Source organism: Stegostoma tigrinum, chromosome 29 (genome assembly GCF_030684315.1).
Source record: "Stegostoma tigrinum isolate sSteTig4 chromosome 29, sSteTig4.hap1, whole genome shotgun sequence".
In the NCBI taxonomy this organism is placed as follows: domain Eukaryota; kingdom Metazoa; phylum Chordata; class Chondrichthyes; order Orectolobiformes; family Stegostomatidae; genus Stegostoma; species Stegostoma tigrinum.
The window spans coordinates 33,871,953-33,888,490 of record NC_081382.1 but is presented as its reverse complement, the minus strand read 5'-3'; the positions used below and the strand labels follow the sequence as shown (position 1 = coordinate 33,888,490).

Genomic DNA, 16,538 nt, shown 5'->3' with positions numbered 1-16,538 from the left:
CACTTATTTTAAACTATTTTATACATTTAACAAAATAACAAAATATGTCAATTGGTTAATGACACCAGGGTATCTGCAATGTGAAATTCAGATCAGTCCTATGTTCAAAGGACAGATGACAATCAATAACCATCTGTTATTAATGTCAAAGTCTGATTTTTTTTATTCATTCATGTGATGAGGGCATTGTTAGCTAGGCCAGCCAAACGGAATTTAAAGAATTGGAATATTGAAAACAATCAAAAGTTCAAAATTCAACATTATCAATAGAAACATTCTAAGTCTATTCGTTAGAACATCATCTATTTTTCTGAGGTAGATATCACTCAAGTTTCAAAATGGTCTGAACATGTCTTACTCACTTTGCAATTTTAAGTTAACATATGTTGTTTTTTTTAAACCATTAGATTAAATTCTGATGTTTATTGAAAACACTAGCTTCAGTCTTTACATTTAGACAAATTCAAACGCCTGTCTTGAGTAAGTAAAAATATCTGCCACAATAGTTTCTTCCAGTATTGCATAAAGTTTCTGTGTATTCAGTATGTGGATGAACCAACTCGAGAAGGAGCAAAATTTAACCTTCTCTTGGGAAACAAGGCAGGACAAGTGATTGAAATGTTAGTGGGGGAGCATTTTGGGCCAAGTGATCATAATTCTATTTGTTTCAAAATAGTTATGGAAAAGGATAGATCTGATTTAAAAGTTGCAGTTCTAAATTGGAGTAGGGCCAGCGTTGATGGATTTAGACAGGAATTTTCAAATGTTGATTGGGGGAGACTGTTCACGGATAGAGGGATGTTTGGAAAGTGGGCAGTCTTTAAAAATATGAATTCAGAGACAGTATGTTCCTGTTCGTGTAAGAGGCAAGGCTGGTAGGTGTAGGAATGCAGGATGGCTAGAGAAATTGAGGCTCTGGTCAAGAAAAAGAAGAAGGCATATGTCAGATATAGACACCTGGAATCATGTAAATCCTTAGAGGACTATAAGGTCAGTAGGTGAAATCAGGAGGGCAAGAAAGGGGTCATGATACAGCTTTGGCAGATTGTTAAAGGAGAATCCAAAGAGATTCTACAGGTACTTTAAGGACAAAAGAGTAACTAGGGTAAGAATAGGGCCCCTTAAAGATCAATGGGGTCATCAATGTGCGGAACCACAGGAGATGGGAATGTTGATATTAGAGGATTCATCGATGTTAATGCCAGCGAATGTCAAGAGGAGATGGTGAGATTATCTCTTCTGCAGAAAGTCATTACCTGGTGTTTGTGTGGTGAATGTTTTACTTGTCACATGTCAACTAAAGCTAGACTACTTTAATGGACTGCTTCAAAATCTGTAGATTTCTGAATCATTCAAAGCATTGCACAACTCTCCACAAAGACCAGCATTCTTGACCTTAGGTCAGAGAAAACATTATTGACGAACAGCTGAAGATGTTTGGGCCTACCTGAAGAACTTCTGCAGAGATGTCCTGGGATTGAAATGATTAATGTTCGATGATTAGAACCACTTTCTTTCATATTAGATATACATCCAACTAGTAGAGATTTCCCTGATGTCCACTGCCGTCAATTTTCTAGCAGTCTTTCTAGGTATCACATTCATTCAAAAGTTGCTTTGATGCCAAGAGCAATCATTCTCAACTCACCTCTGGAATTCAGTTATTTTGTTCATGTTTGGAATAAAGCTTGTCAACTGAGACATCTGGAGGTGGGTGTATGTAAATTGAACATTGATGAGTAGGTTATTGCAAAATAGGTGCCACTTGATAGTATGGTTTATGAACCCTTCAATCACTTCTTTGACGATTGACAGTAGATTGATAGAGCAGTAATTGATTGAATTAGATTTGTTCTGCTTTTAGTAGGCACACCTGGGGCATTTCCAGTTTAGCATGCTTAGTCCCACGTTGCAGCTTCCACAGGTTGGCATCTAATCTTTAGCTGTGCTTAATGTTGATCCTGATATTCTCTCCCACAGTTCTCATTGAACCAGGGATGGACACCTTTTAAGTTTTTAGTTTTCGGTTACAATTTAAACTCAAATCCTAACATTCATTTGTTTGATCTCAGACTTTAATCGTTAGGCAACAAGAGACAGTATAACGCAGTAACTCAGGAAATTTCATTTAAGTTATGACATAATACTTATAAAAGCAGGTCAGTGACTTTACTGGTGTATTATAATCCTTGTTTCTCAGTTTGCCTTTGGGGTAGTGTTAACTTCAGTAATTCCATGATCCTCTTTATAAGATTGGCTCTTTAATTTCAGATTTATTAATTAATCACATTTAATTTAAATTCCCCCGGTTAGTGGTGGTAGGATTTTAATTAATATCTCTGGGCCTCTGCTTTGTAGTCATAGAGTCATACAGCCGGGAAACAGACCCTTCAGTCCAACCATAATCCGAAACTAAACTAGTCCCACCTGTACTAATAATTTTATTGCTACAGTCTTGTAATACCATTGCAAAGCTACCCTTCACTTAAATGTTTACAAAATGTACGTTTCAAATATTGTTTGAAATTTTTGCATTTATTTCAGGTATGTTTTCGTTCAGTGATGTTTCAATTTTGGAAGACAAGCAACCAGCTTACCGGGTCTTTAAACCTTGGTGGGACACTTTCATGGATTATCTGACGATTATCATGTTGCTTTTAGCAATCTTCGGATGTAGTATTCAACTTTATATGGATGAAACTTTCTGTTTGCCTCACAGTGAGAATGATGAAGCCAAACAAAACACACACCATGAGATAGTTTCAACCTTGCAAGATACTCCAAAAACATCTGATAATAGTGCCAATTCAGATATGCATACGAAATCTAATCCATCTATTTCTGTCCAAACTGGAAGGGTTACAAAATTGTATATTTGGCAGTACTGGTATGTCAATCAAATGTGCTATAGTCAAATCCCCTGGTTTACTCGGTTCTTCTCTTATCTGATTTTATTCCATACGGTTGTCTTAATTATCTGCAGTAACTTCTGCTTCACATATCCTAAAACAAGTTCCAAATTGCAACAATTTCTTGACATTCTTCAAAAATGTTTTCAGTCACCCTGGACAACCAAAGCACTATCCACAGCAGTCTGTGTAGATTCTGGAGAACAGGAAGAAGCTAAAATATCACAAAAAACGAGTGAAAATGACAATGATGAAATCAGTGTTAAAGGAGATTCATCTCTTGCTAAAATTCCCACACATATTCACTCCAATGTTTCAGTATCTGGCTCAAGTTTGGACAAAAAGGATGCAGAGCAAGCCAAAGCTTTGTTTGAGAAAGTAAGGAAATTTAGACTTCATGTTGAAGAGAAAGACACGATTTATAAATTATACGCTGGACAAACATTGTTCAAAACAATACATTGTTTAATTATCATTGGATACTTTCCAGCCTATATCTATGTTGTTGACTTCAATAATTTATGCGAACCTAATGCACTAAAGTTGGTTTATTATAAGGCTTTTGATTGTACCTATAGTACTGCTCGTTTTATTAGTAAAATGGCCCTGCTGTATCTAGGTTTAGTGATTATTTACTGGATTCTTTGCATCCACACAATATGTTGGGTTTTCAGAAATCCTTTGAGAAAGTACTCCTTTGAGAAAAAAGTTGAAAGCCAGTTCAGTGATATTCCTGATGTAACAAATGACTTTGCTTTCTTGTTGCATTTGATTGATCAATATGACACACTATACAGCAAACGTCTCACAGTATTCCTCTCAGAAGTGAGTGAGCAAAAACTAAAATTGCTAAGTTTAAATAATGATTGGACTGTGGAGAAAGTGAAACAAAATGTCACAAAAACTAAGAAGGACCAGTATGAGTTGTATCTCTTTATGTTATCAGGAATTCCTGAATCTGTCTATGAAGTTACGGAATTGCAGGTGTTAAGGTTGGAACTTTGCAGTAATGTTAAAATATCTAATAAAATAACTCAGCTGGAGCATTTGGAAGAAATCTGGCTCTCACATTGTGTGACTGAAGTTACACCATCTGCTTTGATGTGGCTGAAATATCAACTGAAGAAGGTGGGAGTTAAATATGTGAGTCGTGATGAAATCCCTGATTGGATCTACAAACTGATTGACCTCAAGGAGCTGTATCTCACTGGAAAGCTAGCCATTGAAAAAAAAGCTGTGGAACTGGAACCAATGAAGGGGCTTCGCTCTCTGAGAGTCCTTTACCTAAAATCAAGTCTCTCTAAAATACCCTCCGCCCTCATCGATGTTGCATTACACCTGCTGAAGCTGTGCATTCATAATGATAAGACCAAGCTCTCAAGTCTGAGTATCTTAAAGAAAATGATCAATCTGAACCAAATTGAACTTCACAACTGTGAATTGGATAAAATCCCAACTGCCACTTATGCTTTAACCAATCTTCAAGTCTTAGATCTTAAAGGTAACAACCTTACCAAAATTGAGGATGTTTCCAATTTACAATATTTGCAAAAGTTATCCTGTTTGAAATTCTGGTTCAATATGATCAAGACTATTCCCACAACTATTAGTTTAATTAAGAAGCTTGAGTATCTGTACTTAAATAACAACCACATTGAGGTTTTACCAAAAGTCCTTTTCACAATTGATAAACTGCGTTACTTGGATTTACACAACAATAATATTTCTGTGCTTCCAAATGATGTTGGAAATCTCAAAAACCTGTATAATTTGGATTTGGGATACAATAAAATAGAAACTTTACCAGATCAACTTTTCAAATGTAACAAGCTCATGACCCTGAAACTGAGCAACAACTTAATCTCGAACATCAGTGGGAAGATCTCAAAGCTCAGCCAACTATCTCAGCTGGAACTTCAAGGAAACTACATGGAAAAGCTTCCAGTGGAAATAGGACAATGCTCAATGTTGAAGTTAAATGGACTTGTGATAGAGCCTCATATTATCGAGTCACTTCCTTTAGAAGTAAGAGAAAAAATGGGTGGTAGTTAGAACAAGAAGCACCAGCTGTTGGTAGGTTAGTTGTAAAGAAGTTGTTATCTCATGAGTAAAGATTCTGGATGTAGAAAAAGCAATCAACCAATTTGAACTAAATCTAGCTTTTGTATCACAGAAAGATTTTGAATAAAACATATACCTCTCATTCAGCCTAATATTGTTACATGTTAAAGATTATTTTTGTTGGTTAGAAAGACATTGGTTCCTAAGTGGCATCAACATTATGTACCATTTGTCAAACGCTAGCCTGACTACTATCCAACTTCTGTTGTTGATTGGTATGGGTTAGCTAATTATTACAGGAGTAGTAAATGAAGCTGAACTAATTGTTGGGAAACAGACATTCTGACCTTGTGATAGAAAAGAAATCATCTATGAATACAGCAACCACCATTCTGTTTCCACTCTTTATCTTCAAATGCATTTTCCCAACATTATCAATAGAAGATGTATGTTTGAGTTTTCAATTTCACATCACAGCAGAACTGTGGTCAATTGTATAACATTCTGCCACATTGAGGTCAACATAAACCATCAATCAAGTCTTGTAGTTTGCTGATCTGCGCTAGCTCCTACTTGGTAACCTGACACCAACTGGTTTAAAACCAGGCACTAGGTGGAAAATTGTTGTAAGTGTATTAACTTTTTAGGATTTTGTTGGTTCACACTGACTGACTGCACCTATATTAACATAGCATGTGTCCTTTATTTATAATCATCACAGGGAACGTAAATGCAATGGGTCACAATTTATTCAAACTGCAACAAGTGATGTAAGAGTGGTTTCATGTTTCAAGAAGTTCCTCTAAAACCAAATTTTGACTGAGTTTAAAATGTTAGGGGACTGTTGTCCTCACTGTGTCATAGCAAGCGTACAATAAATTGTACAACTTACTGATACAGTTAATTGAACTAAAAATATTTTCCACGTTTCCCAGGATTATTCAGCGATTTTTTTTTAGCTTTACCTCCCTAAATTATGAATTGAATTGAATTAGCTTTATTGTCACATGTACTCAAATGGTTACAGTGGAAACATTTACAATCACCTTATTACATTGCCATCTCAGGTACAAATTTACCTAGGTACAGATACTTAAGATCAAATCCTTAGGAAACAAAAAAACAAATTAGAAAAGTAAAGAAATAAATTGTCCCACATTACAGCTCATAGGAATAAATTAGAAAAATAAATGTATTGCTTTACTCCTCTGTTTAGAACATGAATTGAAGGTCTATAGGAGTGATCTGGGAGAGGTGTAGCTTTAAGGATTAACAACGACATTAGTTTAATAAAAGAGACTGTGATCAGAGGAAAGCAGATAACAAAAACTTTATGGTATAGGATTGATAAACAGAAAAGGATTGAATATTGCAGTGATGTGGTAGAATGTCCAAATGCAGAGATTAGATAAATTTGTAACAAAGCAGAATAATTTCAAGGGCAGATTTTAATTTTTATAGAGATTGGAATAAGCAGAAAGATAGCCAATTTCTTGAATGTTTTGAAGGTTGTTGGAGAAAACTATGAGTCCTGAAATGCATAAGGTGTAGGTATCTAAATCGGAAAAGAGTAAGTATAGTAACTGGCAGACATGGAGATTGTTTTAGAATCAATGATTAAGGAAGTTATAACTGGGCACTTGGGAAAAAAAATCTCAAGATAATTCAAAAGAGTCAGCATTGGTTTGTGATTTGGAAATGGTGTTTAACTAATTATTGTAATTCTTAAGTAACATGTACTGCAGGTGGAAGGCAGCTTTTGATGTACTGTCATTGGATTCTCAGAAGGCCTTTGACAAGGCGTCACATACAAAGTTATTGCATAAACTAGGAGCTCATGGTGTAAGAGATAACATCACAATTTGTAGCAAAGATTGACAGGCTACCAGAAAACAGAGAATATACATAAATGTGGTAACACAGCGTAGAGTTGGAGGAACACAGCAGCCAGGCAGCATCAGAGGAACAGGAAAGTAGATGCTTCGAGTCGGGATTTTTTCCTGACCCAAAACATCAACCTTCATGCTCTTCTGATGCTGCCTGACCTGCTGTGTTCCTCCAGCTCCACACTGTTTTGTCTCTGACTCCAGCACCTGCAGCTCTTGCTATCTCTCATATACATAAACGTGTCTTTTTCAGATTGACAGCATTTAGCCAGTGGGGGCCACAGGAGTCTGTGATTTGTCCTCATCTTTAGACAGCCAACCTAGATTTGCAAACAGATAGGTTATCCCTGATAAACTTGATTGACATTTTTTAATAGGTGATTAAATTCATGGATGTTATTGTATGGACTTCAAGGGCGCATTTGATTTTCTGTTCTAATGAAAGATTGAGTGGGATGCCTGAAATATTAAAACAGGAATGTGAAAATATTAGAATACCTAAAATACTAATTCTATTTCTTCCTTCACAGATGCTAGCAGGCATGTTGGGCATTTTCTGGAATTTTCTATCTTTTTACCCCTTAGAAGAGACAGTGCGTTAGAAGCTAAAGCTCATGGTATTGACAACAAAACATTGGCCTGCTTCGGAAATTGGCAAGATGCAGAGAATGGGGATAAAGGGCAGGTCTTCTTAATTAGCAGGCTGTGATTAATGATGTCCTACAAAAGCTTGATGATGTTGACTTTTCATAGTATGTGTTCAAGATTTTGATGAAGAGATGGAGAGCCATATTTCCAAGTTTGCCATTGGCACAAAGATAGGCTGTGCTGTAAGTGGTCTAGAGGGAAGTATAAAATTACAAAAAGAAGGGTCTTGTAGTACAGTGGCAGTGTTCCTACTTTTGAACCAGGAGGCCCAGGTTCAAATCCTAAAGAAGGGACTAGGCCTGAAACATCAACCTTCCTGCTCTTCTGATGCTGCTTGGCCTGCTGTGTTCATCCTGCTCTACACCTTGTTATCTCTGCTTCAGAGGTGTTGTGATAACGTCTCTGAATATACAATGCCCTAGTGGAGTATTAGGTTTAGTTTGGGAACCACACCTTAGAAAGGACGTTGCCTATGGAGAGAATATAATGTAGACTTACCAGAATGATACCTGAACACCAGTGGCTAATTTACAGAGAAATATAACCCAAGCAAGGGTTGTATTTCTCGGAAAAAGGTTAATGTGCCAGTTTGTTTTTCAAGATATTGAGGAAAACATGAATATTAGACACTGAGAGACCATTTCCTTTGTTGGAGGTGGGCCTTTTCGAACACCCATAAAAAGAACCAGATCTTCAGAAGTGGAGTGAGGAGATGGTTCTACCTATAGGCAAAGGGTGATAGGAGTTCTACAAATGGCATTTGATGTCAGATATTAATTTTAATTCTGAAATTGATAAATGACTGTTTACCAAAGGTATTGAAAGAAATCAGATGAAAAGCAAGCCCAAAGGCGTGAAGTGGCCTACTACTGTTCTTTTTGTAGACTATATTTAAATTGTGGTCTGGGCAGAGTTCCTCTGTGCCTGGGTGTTTTGCTCGGTGGGTTTTCCAGTGCCATAGTGCTCCAAGGTCACTGCTGTCAGGTTCTGTTTTAGGCAGTGGCCTGTTCACTGTTCATATTCGCGTGCTACCTTCAGGCAGCAACAAATATATGGTCATTCTGTTAGAAGCTGGAGGTTCTTACTGTCGCTTGCTGGAAAAGCTGGGTGGGTCTGCTAGCATATACGGAGAGAAAGAGTTAATGGCTCGGGTCTGGTGACCCTTCCTTAGAACATGAAAACATTCGGCCTGACAGCATCAGATCACTTTTTGGAAAGCTGACTACTTCCCAAATTCGGCCTGAAACACGCTTGAAATCTGTCACATTACTGTCAGTGGATTTCCCCGCTTCGCGTTGTATCCCAAGGTTCAAAGGTTTCTTGCCTAGTTTTTGCAAAGGATTGACCTTTATTAATGACTAATCAGCTTAGATTTTTTTCTCTCTCAGTTAAATGTGTAACCTTTGTTTGGGTCATATGGTAACCACAATACCAGTTTAAATATCTGTTGTGGGATTGAATCGTTACAGCTATGAAGTGTTTATCTTTACACGCAAACATACAATCCCTTTGAAGGACATTAGTTGAAGCTAAGCGCAGGTTAATCCTCTCACTCAGCGTGACTTTGACTGAGTGCTGCAGCGTGGCTCATTCCAGAGGACCAGGGTGATGTACTGAGGAACGCACTAAAGCTTGGGGCAGCTGCCGCCAAAGCTCAGTGGGGAAAGACCCCCCGTCTAAGGAAGGTCTTTCTGCTGAAGTTAAATGGGGATCCATTCAGTTATCAAACTCTCCCAACACCTTAAATATGTGTAAATATATTCCTGTGCAAGTAAGTAATGCCTGTGATTTAACAAAGTATGGAGCTTTAGGAGCACAAAAGCTGACGTTTCGGGCCTAGACTCTTCATCAGAAAAGGGGGGTCGGGAGAGGATTCTGAAATAAATAGGAAGAGAGGGGGAGGCGGACCGAAGATGAATAGAGGAGAAGATAGGTGGAGAGGAGAGTATAGGTGGGGAGGTAGAGAAGGGATAGGTCAGTCCGGGGAGGACGGACAGGTCAAGGGGGCGGGATGAGGTTAGTAGGTAGGAAATGGAGGTGCGGCTTGAGGTGGGAGGAAGAAAAAGTTAGGCCGGCTGGGACCAGCTGGGTTGGTTTTGGGATGCAGTGGAGGGAGGGGGAGATTTTGAAGCTGGTGAAATCCACATTGATACCATTGGGCTGCAGGGTTCCCAAGCAGAATATGAGTTGCTGTTCCTGTAACCTACGGGTGGTATCATTATGGCACTGCAGGAGGCCCATGAGGGACATGTTGTCTAAGGAATGGGAGGGGGAGTTAAAATGGTTCGCGACTGGGAGCTGCAGTTGTTTATTGCGAACCAGCGGAGGTGTTCTGCACAGCGGTCCCCAAGCCTCCGCTTGGTTTCCCCACTGTAGAGGAAGCTACAACGGGTACAGTGGATGCAGTATGCCACATTGGCAGATGTGCAGGTGAACATCTGCTTGATGTGGAAAGTCATCTTGGGGTCTGGGATGGGGGTGAGGGAGGAGGTGTGGGGGCAAGTGTAGCACTTCCTGCGGTTGCAGGGGAAAGTTCCGGGTGTAGCGGGGTTGGAGAGGAGTGTGGAGTGGACAAGTGAGTCACGGAGAGAGTGGTCTCTCCAGAAGGCAGACAAGGGTGGGGATGGAAAAATGTCTTTAGTGGTGGGGTTGGATTGTAGATGGTGGAAGTGTTGGAGGATGATGTGTTATATCCGGAGGTTGGTGGGGTGGTATGTGAGGACTAGGGGGTTTCTCTTTTGGCCATTATTGTGGGGGCGGGGTGTGAGGGATGAGTTGCGGGAAATGCGGGAGACACGGCTGAGGGCGTTCTCGACCACCGCGGGAGGGAAGTTGCGGTCCTTGAAGAACTAGGACATCTGGGATGTACGGGAGTGGAATGCCTCATCTTGGGAACAAATGCAGCAGAGGTGAAGGAATTGGGAATAGGAGATGGAATTTTTGCAGGAAGGTGGGTGGGAGGAGGTGTATTCTAGGTAGCTGTGGGAGTCGATGGGCTTGAAATGGACATTGGTTTCTAGGTGGTCGCCTGAGATGGAGCCAGAGAGGTCGAGGAAGGTGAGGGATGTGTTGGGAGATGGTCCAGGTGAACTTGAGGTTGGGGAGGAAGGTGTTGGTGAAGTGGATGAACTGTTCGAGGTCCTCTTGGGAGCACGACGCGGCGCTCATAGAGTCATCAATGTTGTTTGTTGGATAGAATCAAACTCCAATGTTTGTTTCTTCATTAGCTGCTGTGCTGAATGGAACTGCTTCAGAGACTGTGTATGCATACAAAAATGTTTTTGGAACAAAAAGACGTGATGTGGCAGCAAGTTTGAGTGAGTGACTCCCTGTGGTAGGCGAGGCTGTTCAGCCGAACTCTATCCCTTTCGCCATTTCTTTCTCAGTTCGGTTCCTCGGCTCTGTGAAGCGAAACGATTTGAAGTAAAAGAGATAACAAGGTGCAGAGCTGGATGAACACAGCAGGTCAAGCAGCATCAGAGGAGCAGGAAAGCTGACATTTCGGGTCGAGACCCTTCTTCAGAAAATACCTTGAAGTATACCTTGTAGTAAACGATTTGACGTAAACATGGCCAGCGTCGATGTCAGCGCCGCGGTGAGTGACATTCACCCCGTCGAAAGGAATTCGCCAACTTTAGCAAGTCCCCTGGGAAAACTGTGTTGCCCTCGCGCGCTCTTTTTACTTTGTTACTAGAAATTGTGTCGAATCTTTTTTAATACCGCGACTTGTGGGATACAACGCGAAGCGGGAAAATCCACTGACAGTAATGTGACAGATTTCAAGCGTGTTTCAGGCCGAATTTGGGAAGTGGTCATCTTTCCGAAAAGTGATCTGATGGTGTCTGACCGAATATTTTCATGTTCTGAGGAAGGGTCACCAGACCCGAGCCGTTAACTCTTGCTCTCCGTATATGCTAGCCGACCCGCCCAGCTTTTCCAGCAAGTGATAGTAAGAACTGCCGATACTGCAGTCAGAGATAAGTGTGGAGCTGGAGGCACGCTGCAGGCCAGGCAGCATCAGAAGAGCAGGAAAGTTGAGACCCTTTTTCTTCATAAATGCTGTCTGGCCTGCTATGTTCCTCTAGCTCCACACAGCTTTTTCAGCAATCTGTTTCGAATATTTTAAGACTTTTACGATAACATCATGTTATATCAGATTTAAATATATCACTATTGAATCCACGTTTTACTGGTCTTAAATTACGTTAGATCAGATTAATTTTGCATTATTCCAGATTCAAACGACATAGATATATATTGAAAGCATGTTTCACTGAATTTAGTTCCTATTTTATATGGCACTACATCGCAAATCGTAATCTCAGTTGCAGTTTACAGCCACTTTGAACCAGAAGTGCTGAATGGATCTATCTTTTCATCCACCTGAGGTTGCCAGTATCACAGACTCTGGTTTTCACTCAGTTCGATTCACTCCATTGATAAAGAGCTGAAGGTGTTGGATATAGCAATGACAATGAACACTAACAAAGTTCTGGCGATAGTTGTACAGAAATTGTGTTCAGGAGCAAGCTGTATCACTAACTAAACTGTCCCAGGACAGTTACAGAGATAACAAAGTGTGGAGCTGGATGAACACAGCAGGCCAAGCAGCATCTTAGGAGCACAAAAGCTGACGTTTTGGGCCCATCAGCTTTTGTGCTCCTAAGATGCTGCTTGGCCTGCTGTGTTCATCCAGCTCCACACTTTATCTCAGATTGTCCAGCATCTGTAGTTCCCGTTATTCCAGGACAGTTACATCTAGCCAGCAATGTGAACAGTTGCTCAGGTATGTCATGTCCGATTAAAACAGGACAAATTCAACCTGGCCGATTACTGGTGTTGTCTAAAGTACCACCAAGTGACATTTACTGGCAATAACCAGCCTGCAGATGTTCACAAATAAAAACAGAAATTACTGGCAAAAAAGTTGATGAAACGTCACCAGACCCTGGTTTCCTCCCACAGAAACTGTTGGTAAAAAAAAGTTGATGAAGAATCACCAGACCTGTTGATTGTTGCCATCAGTTTCTGTTTTAGTTTCAGGTCGCAGGCATCCGCAGTTCTTTGTTTCATTTTAACAGCAGATGTTCAGTTTGATTTCCACCACAGCCACTCCACTCCTGACCTATTACAGCCTTGATCCAAAAATGGACAAAAGAGCTGAACTAGATACTGTGAGGAGCTGGAGGGACACAGCAGGTCAGGCAGCAGAGGTGCAGGAGAGTGGACGTTTTGGGCTCAAAATGTTGACTCTCCTGCTCATCTGATGCTGTCTGACCTGCTGTGTTCCTCCAGCTCCACACTGTATCGACACTGACTCCAGCAGCTGCAGTTCTTGCTATCTCCAAATGGGCTGAACTCATTTGATGATTTGAGAGTTACTACCCTAAACATTAAGGCGGCATTTGACCAAGTATGGTGTCAAGGAGCCCTAGCAAAATTGGAGGAAATGGAAATCAGAGAGAAAACTCTCCAATACCAATGGAGGGATGTCATTACCTAGCACAAAGTAAGATGTTAGTAAATGTTCAATATCAATCATCTCAGTTCTGGGACAATGACGCAGGTATTCCTCAGGCTAATGTCCTGGGTGCATCCATCTTCAGCTGCTTCATTAGTGTCTTCTCCTCCATTATAAGATCAGAAATAGGATGTTCTCTGATAATTGCACAATGTTCAGCACTGTTTGCAACTCCGCAGGTACTGAAGCACTCTGTGTCCATAAGTGTGAGCATTGAACAACATTCAGGTTTGGGTGGATAATTGGCAGGTAAGTTTTACACCACACAAGGTTCAGCAATAACCATCTCCAACAAAATATAACCTGAACACATATTGTTGACATTCAAAAACGTGACCATTACTAAATTCCCCCACTATCAACATCCTGGGGTTACCATTGACCTAGTCCAGCCAAATAATTACGACACTTAGACGTACGGGTTAGAAACTGAGAATTCTGCAGCAAATAACTCACCTGCTAACTCCACAAAACCTGTCCACCATGTACGAGGGACAAGGATTGTGATGCTATGCTCTGCACTTCCCTGAATCAGTACAATTCCAAACAACACTCAGAAGCTCAACACCTTTCAGGCCAAACCAGCCAGTTTTGATTGGCCCTCCATCCACCACATTTCGCATTCATACTCTGTATTACTGATATACAGAAGCAGTAGTGTGTACTATCTACATATCACAAAGGCTTATGTTTGCCTCCTTATGGGATATGTGGAGCATTCCTTATTCCAGTCTTACTTTAATCCCCCTAACTCCCCACAACTCTTTTTCTGTTACAAGATGACATGATTTTGCTGCTTCCCTCTCTCATCCAGAATTGGAAAAAAATGATCAACTTTACTTTCAATCTTCATCCTTTCCTCGCCTTCACCTGATTCATTTCCAACTCCTCCCTTCCCTTCCTTGACATCTGTTTCCATTTGCAGCATGGGGCTGGACAGTGATATCTGCTACAAACATACCAATTTTGCCTAGACTATATGTCCTCACAATCTGCTTGCTATAAGGACTCCATTCCATTCTCCCAGTTTCTTCATCTCTGTCACAATTGTTCTGATTATGCCCTTCCGCAGCGGGGGTGGGGACAGTGGGGAGAAGGAGAAGGAGAAGGAGAAGGGGGGGGTCTCCAGAATGTTCATAATTTTCTTCAACTGAAGATTCCTGATTGCTGCAGTTGACAATCCCCTCAGCCATATCCGACTCATTTCCTGCACTCCTACCCATACCCCTTCCCTTCCCTCACACAGCACAGATGGAGTTTCCTTCTTCTCACTTTGTACTTCACCAGCCTCTACATACAAAAGAACAATAGCTGCAATTTCCACTACCTCTAGGGGTGTGCCACCATCAGATAAATAGCCACCTCCCCCCCCCTTATCAGCATTCCACAGGGACCGTTGCCTCTGGGATAACCTGGTTCACTCCTCCTCTATACCCAAAACCTCCTGCGCCTCGACAACACTTCCCCATGCAATTACAGAAGATGCAGCATTTACCTGTTTAATCGCTTGATTCCTGACTATCCAAGGCCCAAGCACTCCTTCCCAGTGAATAAGCAATTTACCTGCACTTCATTCAATCAAGTGTACTGTATTTGTTGCTTACAATGTGATCCTCTCAACATTGGAAAGATGAAATGCTGACTGGGTAACTGCTTTGCTGGACACCACCGCTGTATCTGTAAAAATGACCCTGAGCTTCCAGTTGACTACCACTTCAACACACTGCCATGTTCCCATGCCAGCCCTATCTCAGGCCTACTGTAGTGCTCCCATGAAGTTGAGTGCGAGGAACAACACCCTCATCTTCCACCTCGGGTCCTTTTAGACCTCAGGACTAAACATCGAGTTTAATAATTTCAGGACGTAAACATCATCCTTAATGTTTATTAACCACTCCCCACACTCTCAGGTCCTGTTGTTTAAGGGCTGCTCCCAGCACAAACAACCCATTTTCAACTATTCACAATCCTCGTCAATATTGATTCAGCATTAACTTCTCTCTGACTTACTGTCAGCAATCCACATTTCTGTGTCCTTTCTTTCTCTCTCTATGGGTGTCATGTCCAACTATCTATCTCATTCCTTCACACTCTCATGTCCCATCAAAAGCATAAATACCGTCTTTTTCCAGCTGCTTTCAGTTCTGATGAATGGTTTGTGGCTTTGAAATGTTAACTCTTTTTTCTGTACACAGATACTGCCAAATCTGCTGAGTTTTTCTAGCACTTTCTGTTTTTGTTTCAGATCTCCAGCACCTGCGGTGCCTTGATTTGTATGCACAAAGCTTTATCTGACTGCGCCTTCCACGGCAATAGCTTCGACCATCCCAAAAGGGCAAAAGAAGCAGATGCATGGAAACTTGCATCTGCCTTGCATGTTTCCCTCCAAAACCACAAACCATCCTCATATGGAACGTTATCACTGTTCCTTCTGTGTTCATTTCCCATCTTCAAGCGATTATTGAATAAGAAGTTAGAGCAGAAAATGTAGTTAAATACATTCCCCTGCCCCAACCCACGAAAGTGCTGTTGCAAATTGTAGTTCCCTGCCACTGGTTGCACTGAAACCTGCAAACACTGTCATAGAGTCATATAGCATGGAAACAGGCCTTTTGATCCACTAGTCCATGCCAACCATATTCTCAAACTAAACTAGTCTCCACTTGCCTGTGTTTGGCCTGCATCCTTGTGAACCGTTCCCATTCATGTACCTGTCCAAATGTCTTTTAAATGTTGTAACTGTACCTGCACCCACTACTTCCTCTGGCAGTTATTTTGAAATATTAACCACGCTTTGTACAAAATTTGGCCCTTGTGCTTTTTAAAATTTTTTCCTCTCAGTGTAAATTTCTAAGCCAAGTTGCTATTAAAAAGGAAGAGGTATTGAGCATCTTGAAAAGTATTAAGATAGATAAGTCCCTGGATCCTGCTGGGGTCTATCCCAGAATATTGAGGGAGGCAAGAGAACAAATTGCTGGAGCTCTGACAGACATCTCTACATCCTCCTTGGCCATATGTGAGGCCCCAGCAGACTGGAGAATAGCCAATGTTGTCCCACTGTTTAAAAAGGGTAACAGGGATAATCCAGGAAAATGCAGGCCTGTGAGCCTCATGTTGGGGTAGGGATATTATTGGAACAAAAATATCAGGGACAAGATCTATAAGAATTTGGATGTAAATAGACTGCTTAATGATAAACTGCATGGTTTTGTGCAGGTGAGGTCGTGCCTCACTAACTTGATTGAGTTTTTCTTGAGGAGGTGATGAAGATGATTGATGAGGAAAAAGCGGTTGATGTTGTCTATGTGAACTTCAGTAAAGCCTTTGACAAGGTCCCTCATGACTGATTGGTACAAAAGGTGAAGTCACATGGTATCGGTGTGAGTTGGCAAGTTGGATATAGAACCGGGTCAGTCATAGGAGATAGAGGGTAGTGATGGAAGGATGCTTTTCAGAATGGAGGGTTGTGATCCTGTGCCTTGGATAGTCTGGGTTTGTTTTCACTGGAACGCA

At 40.9% G+C, this 16,538-nt stretch overlaps 2 protein-coding genes across 6 annotated transcripts in view; both read left to right on the top strand.

The window, feature by feature from the left end:
• The first annotated feature begins 2,546 nt into the window (after positions 1 to 2,546).
• On the top strand, positions 2,547 to 4,961 carry LOC125465266 (volume-regulated anion channel subunit LRRC8D-like). The gene has a single exon (XM_048558546.2). It carries the CDS (start codon positions 2,547 to 2,549, stop codon positions 4,959 to 4,961), a length of 2,415 nt encoding a protein of 804 aa, XP_048414503.2.
• A 4,003-nt stretch (positions 4,962 to 8,964) lies between these two features.
• The window catches only part of phyhd1 (phytanoyl-CoA dioxygenase domain containing 1), a 30,460-nt gene continuing 22,886 nt past the window's right edge, over positions 8,965 to 16,538 (top strand). For 3 of the 5 annotated variants that reach the window (XR_007250285.2, XM_048559307.2, XM_048559306.2), the window contains exons 1-2: positions 8,965 to 9,275; positions 10,732 to 11,099. Coding sequence is in view for 2 of the 5 variants with exons in the window: in XM_048559307.2 (XP_048415264.1) it covers positions 11,073 to 11,099 (27 nt within the window). In the remaining 3 variants the exon portion in view is untranslated. Of the gene's footprint in view, positions 9,276 to 10,731; positions 11,100 to 13,204; positions 13,275 to 16,538 lie in introns of all 5 variants that reach the window. The other 2 variants (XR_007250287.2, XR_007250286.2) reach the window with 2 other exon arrangements.

What these genes read in the sequence shown, in the direction of transcription:
- LOC125465266 (XM_048558546.2), top strand. Translation starts at nt 2,547, where the DNA reads ATGTTTTCGTTCAGTGATGTTTCAATTTTGGAAGACAAGCAACCAGCT.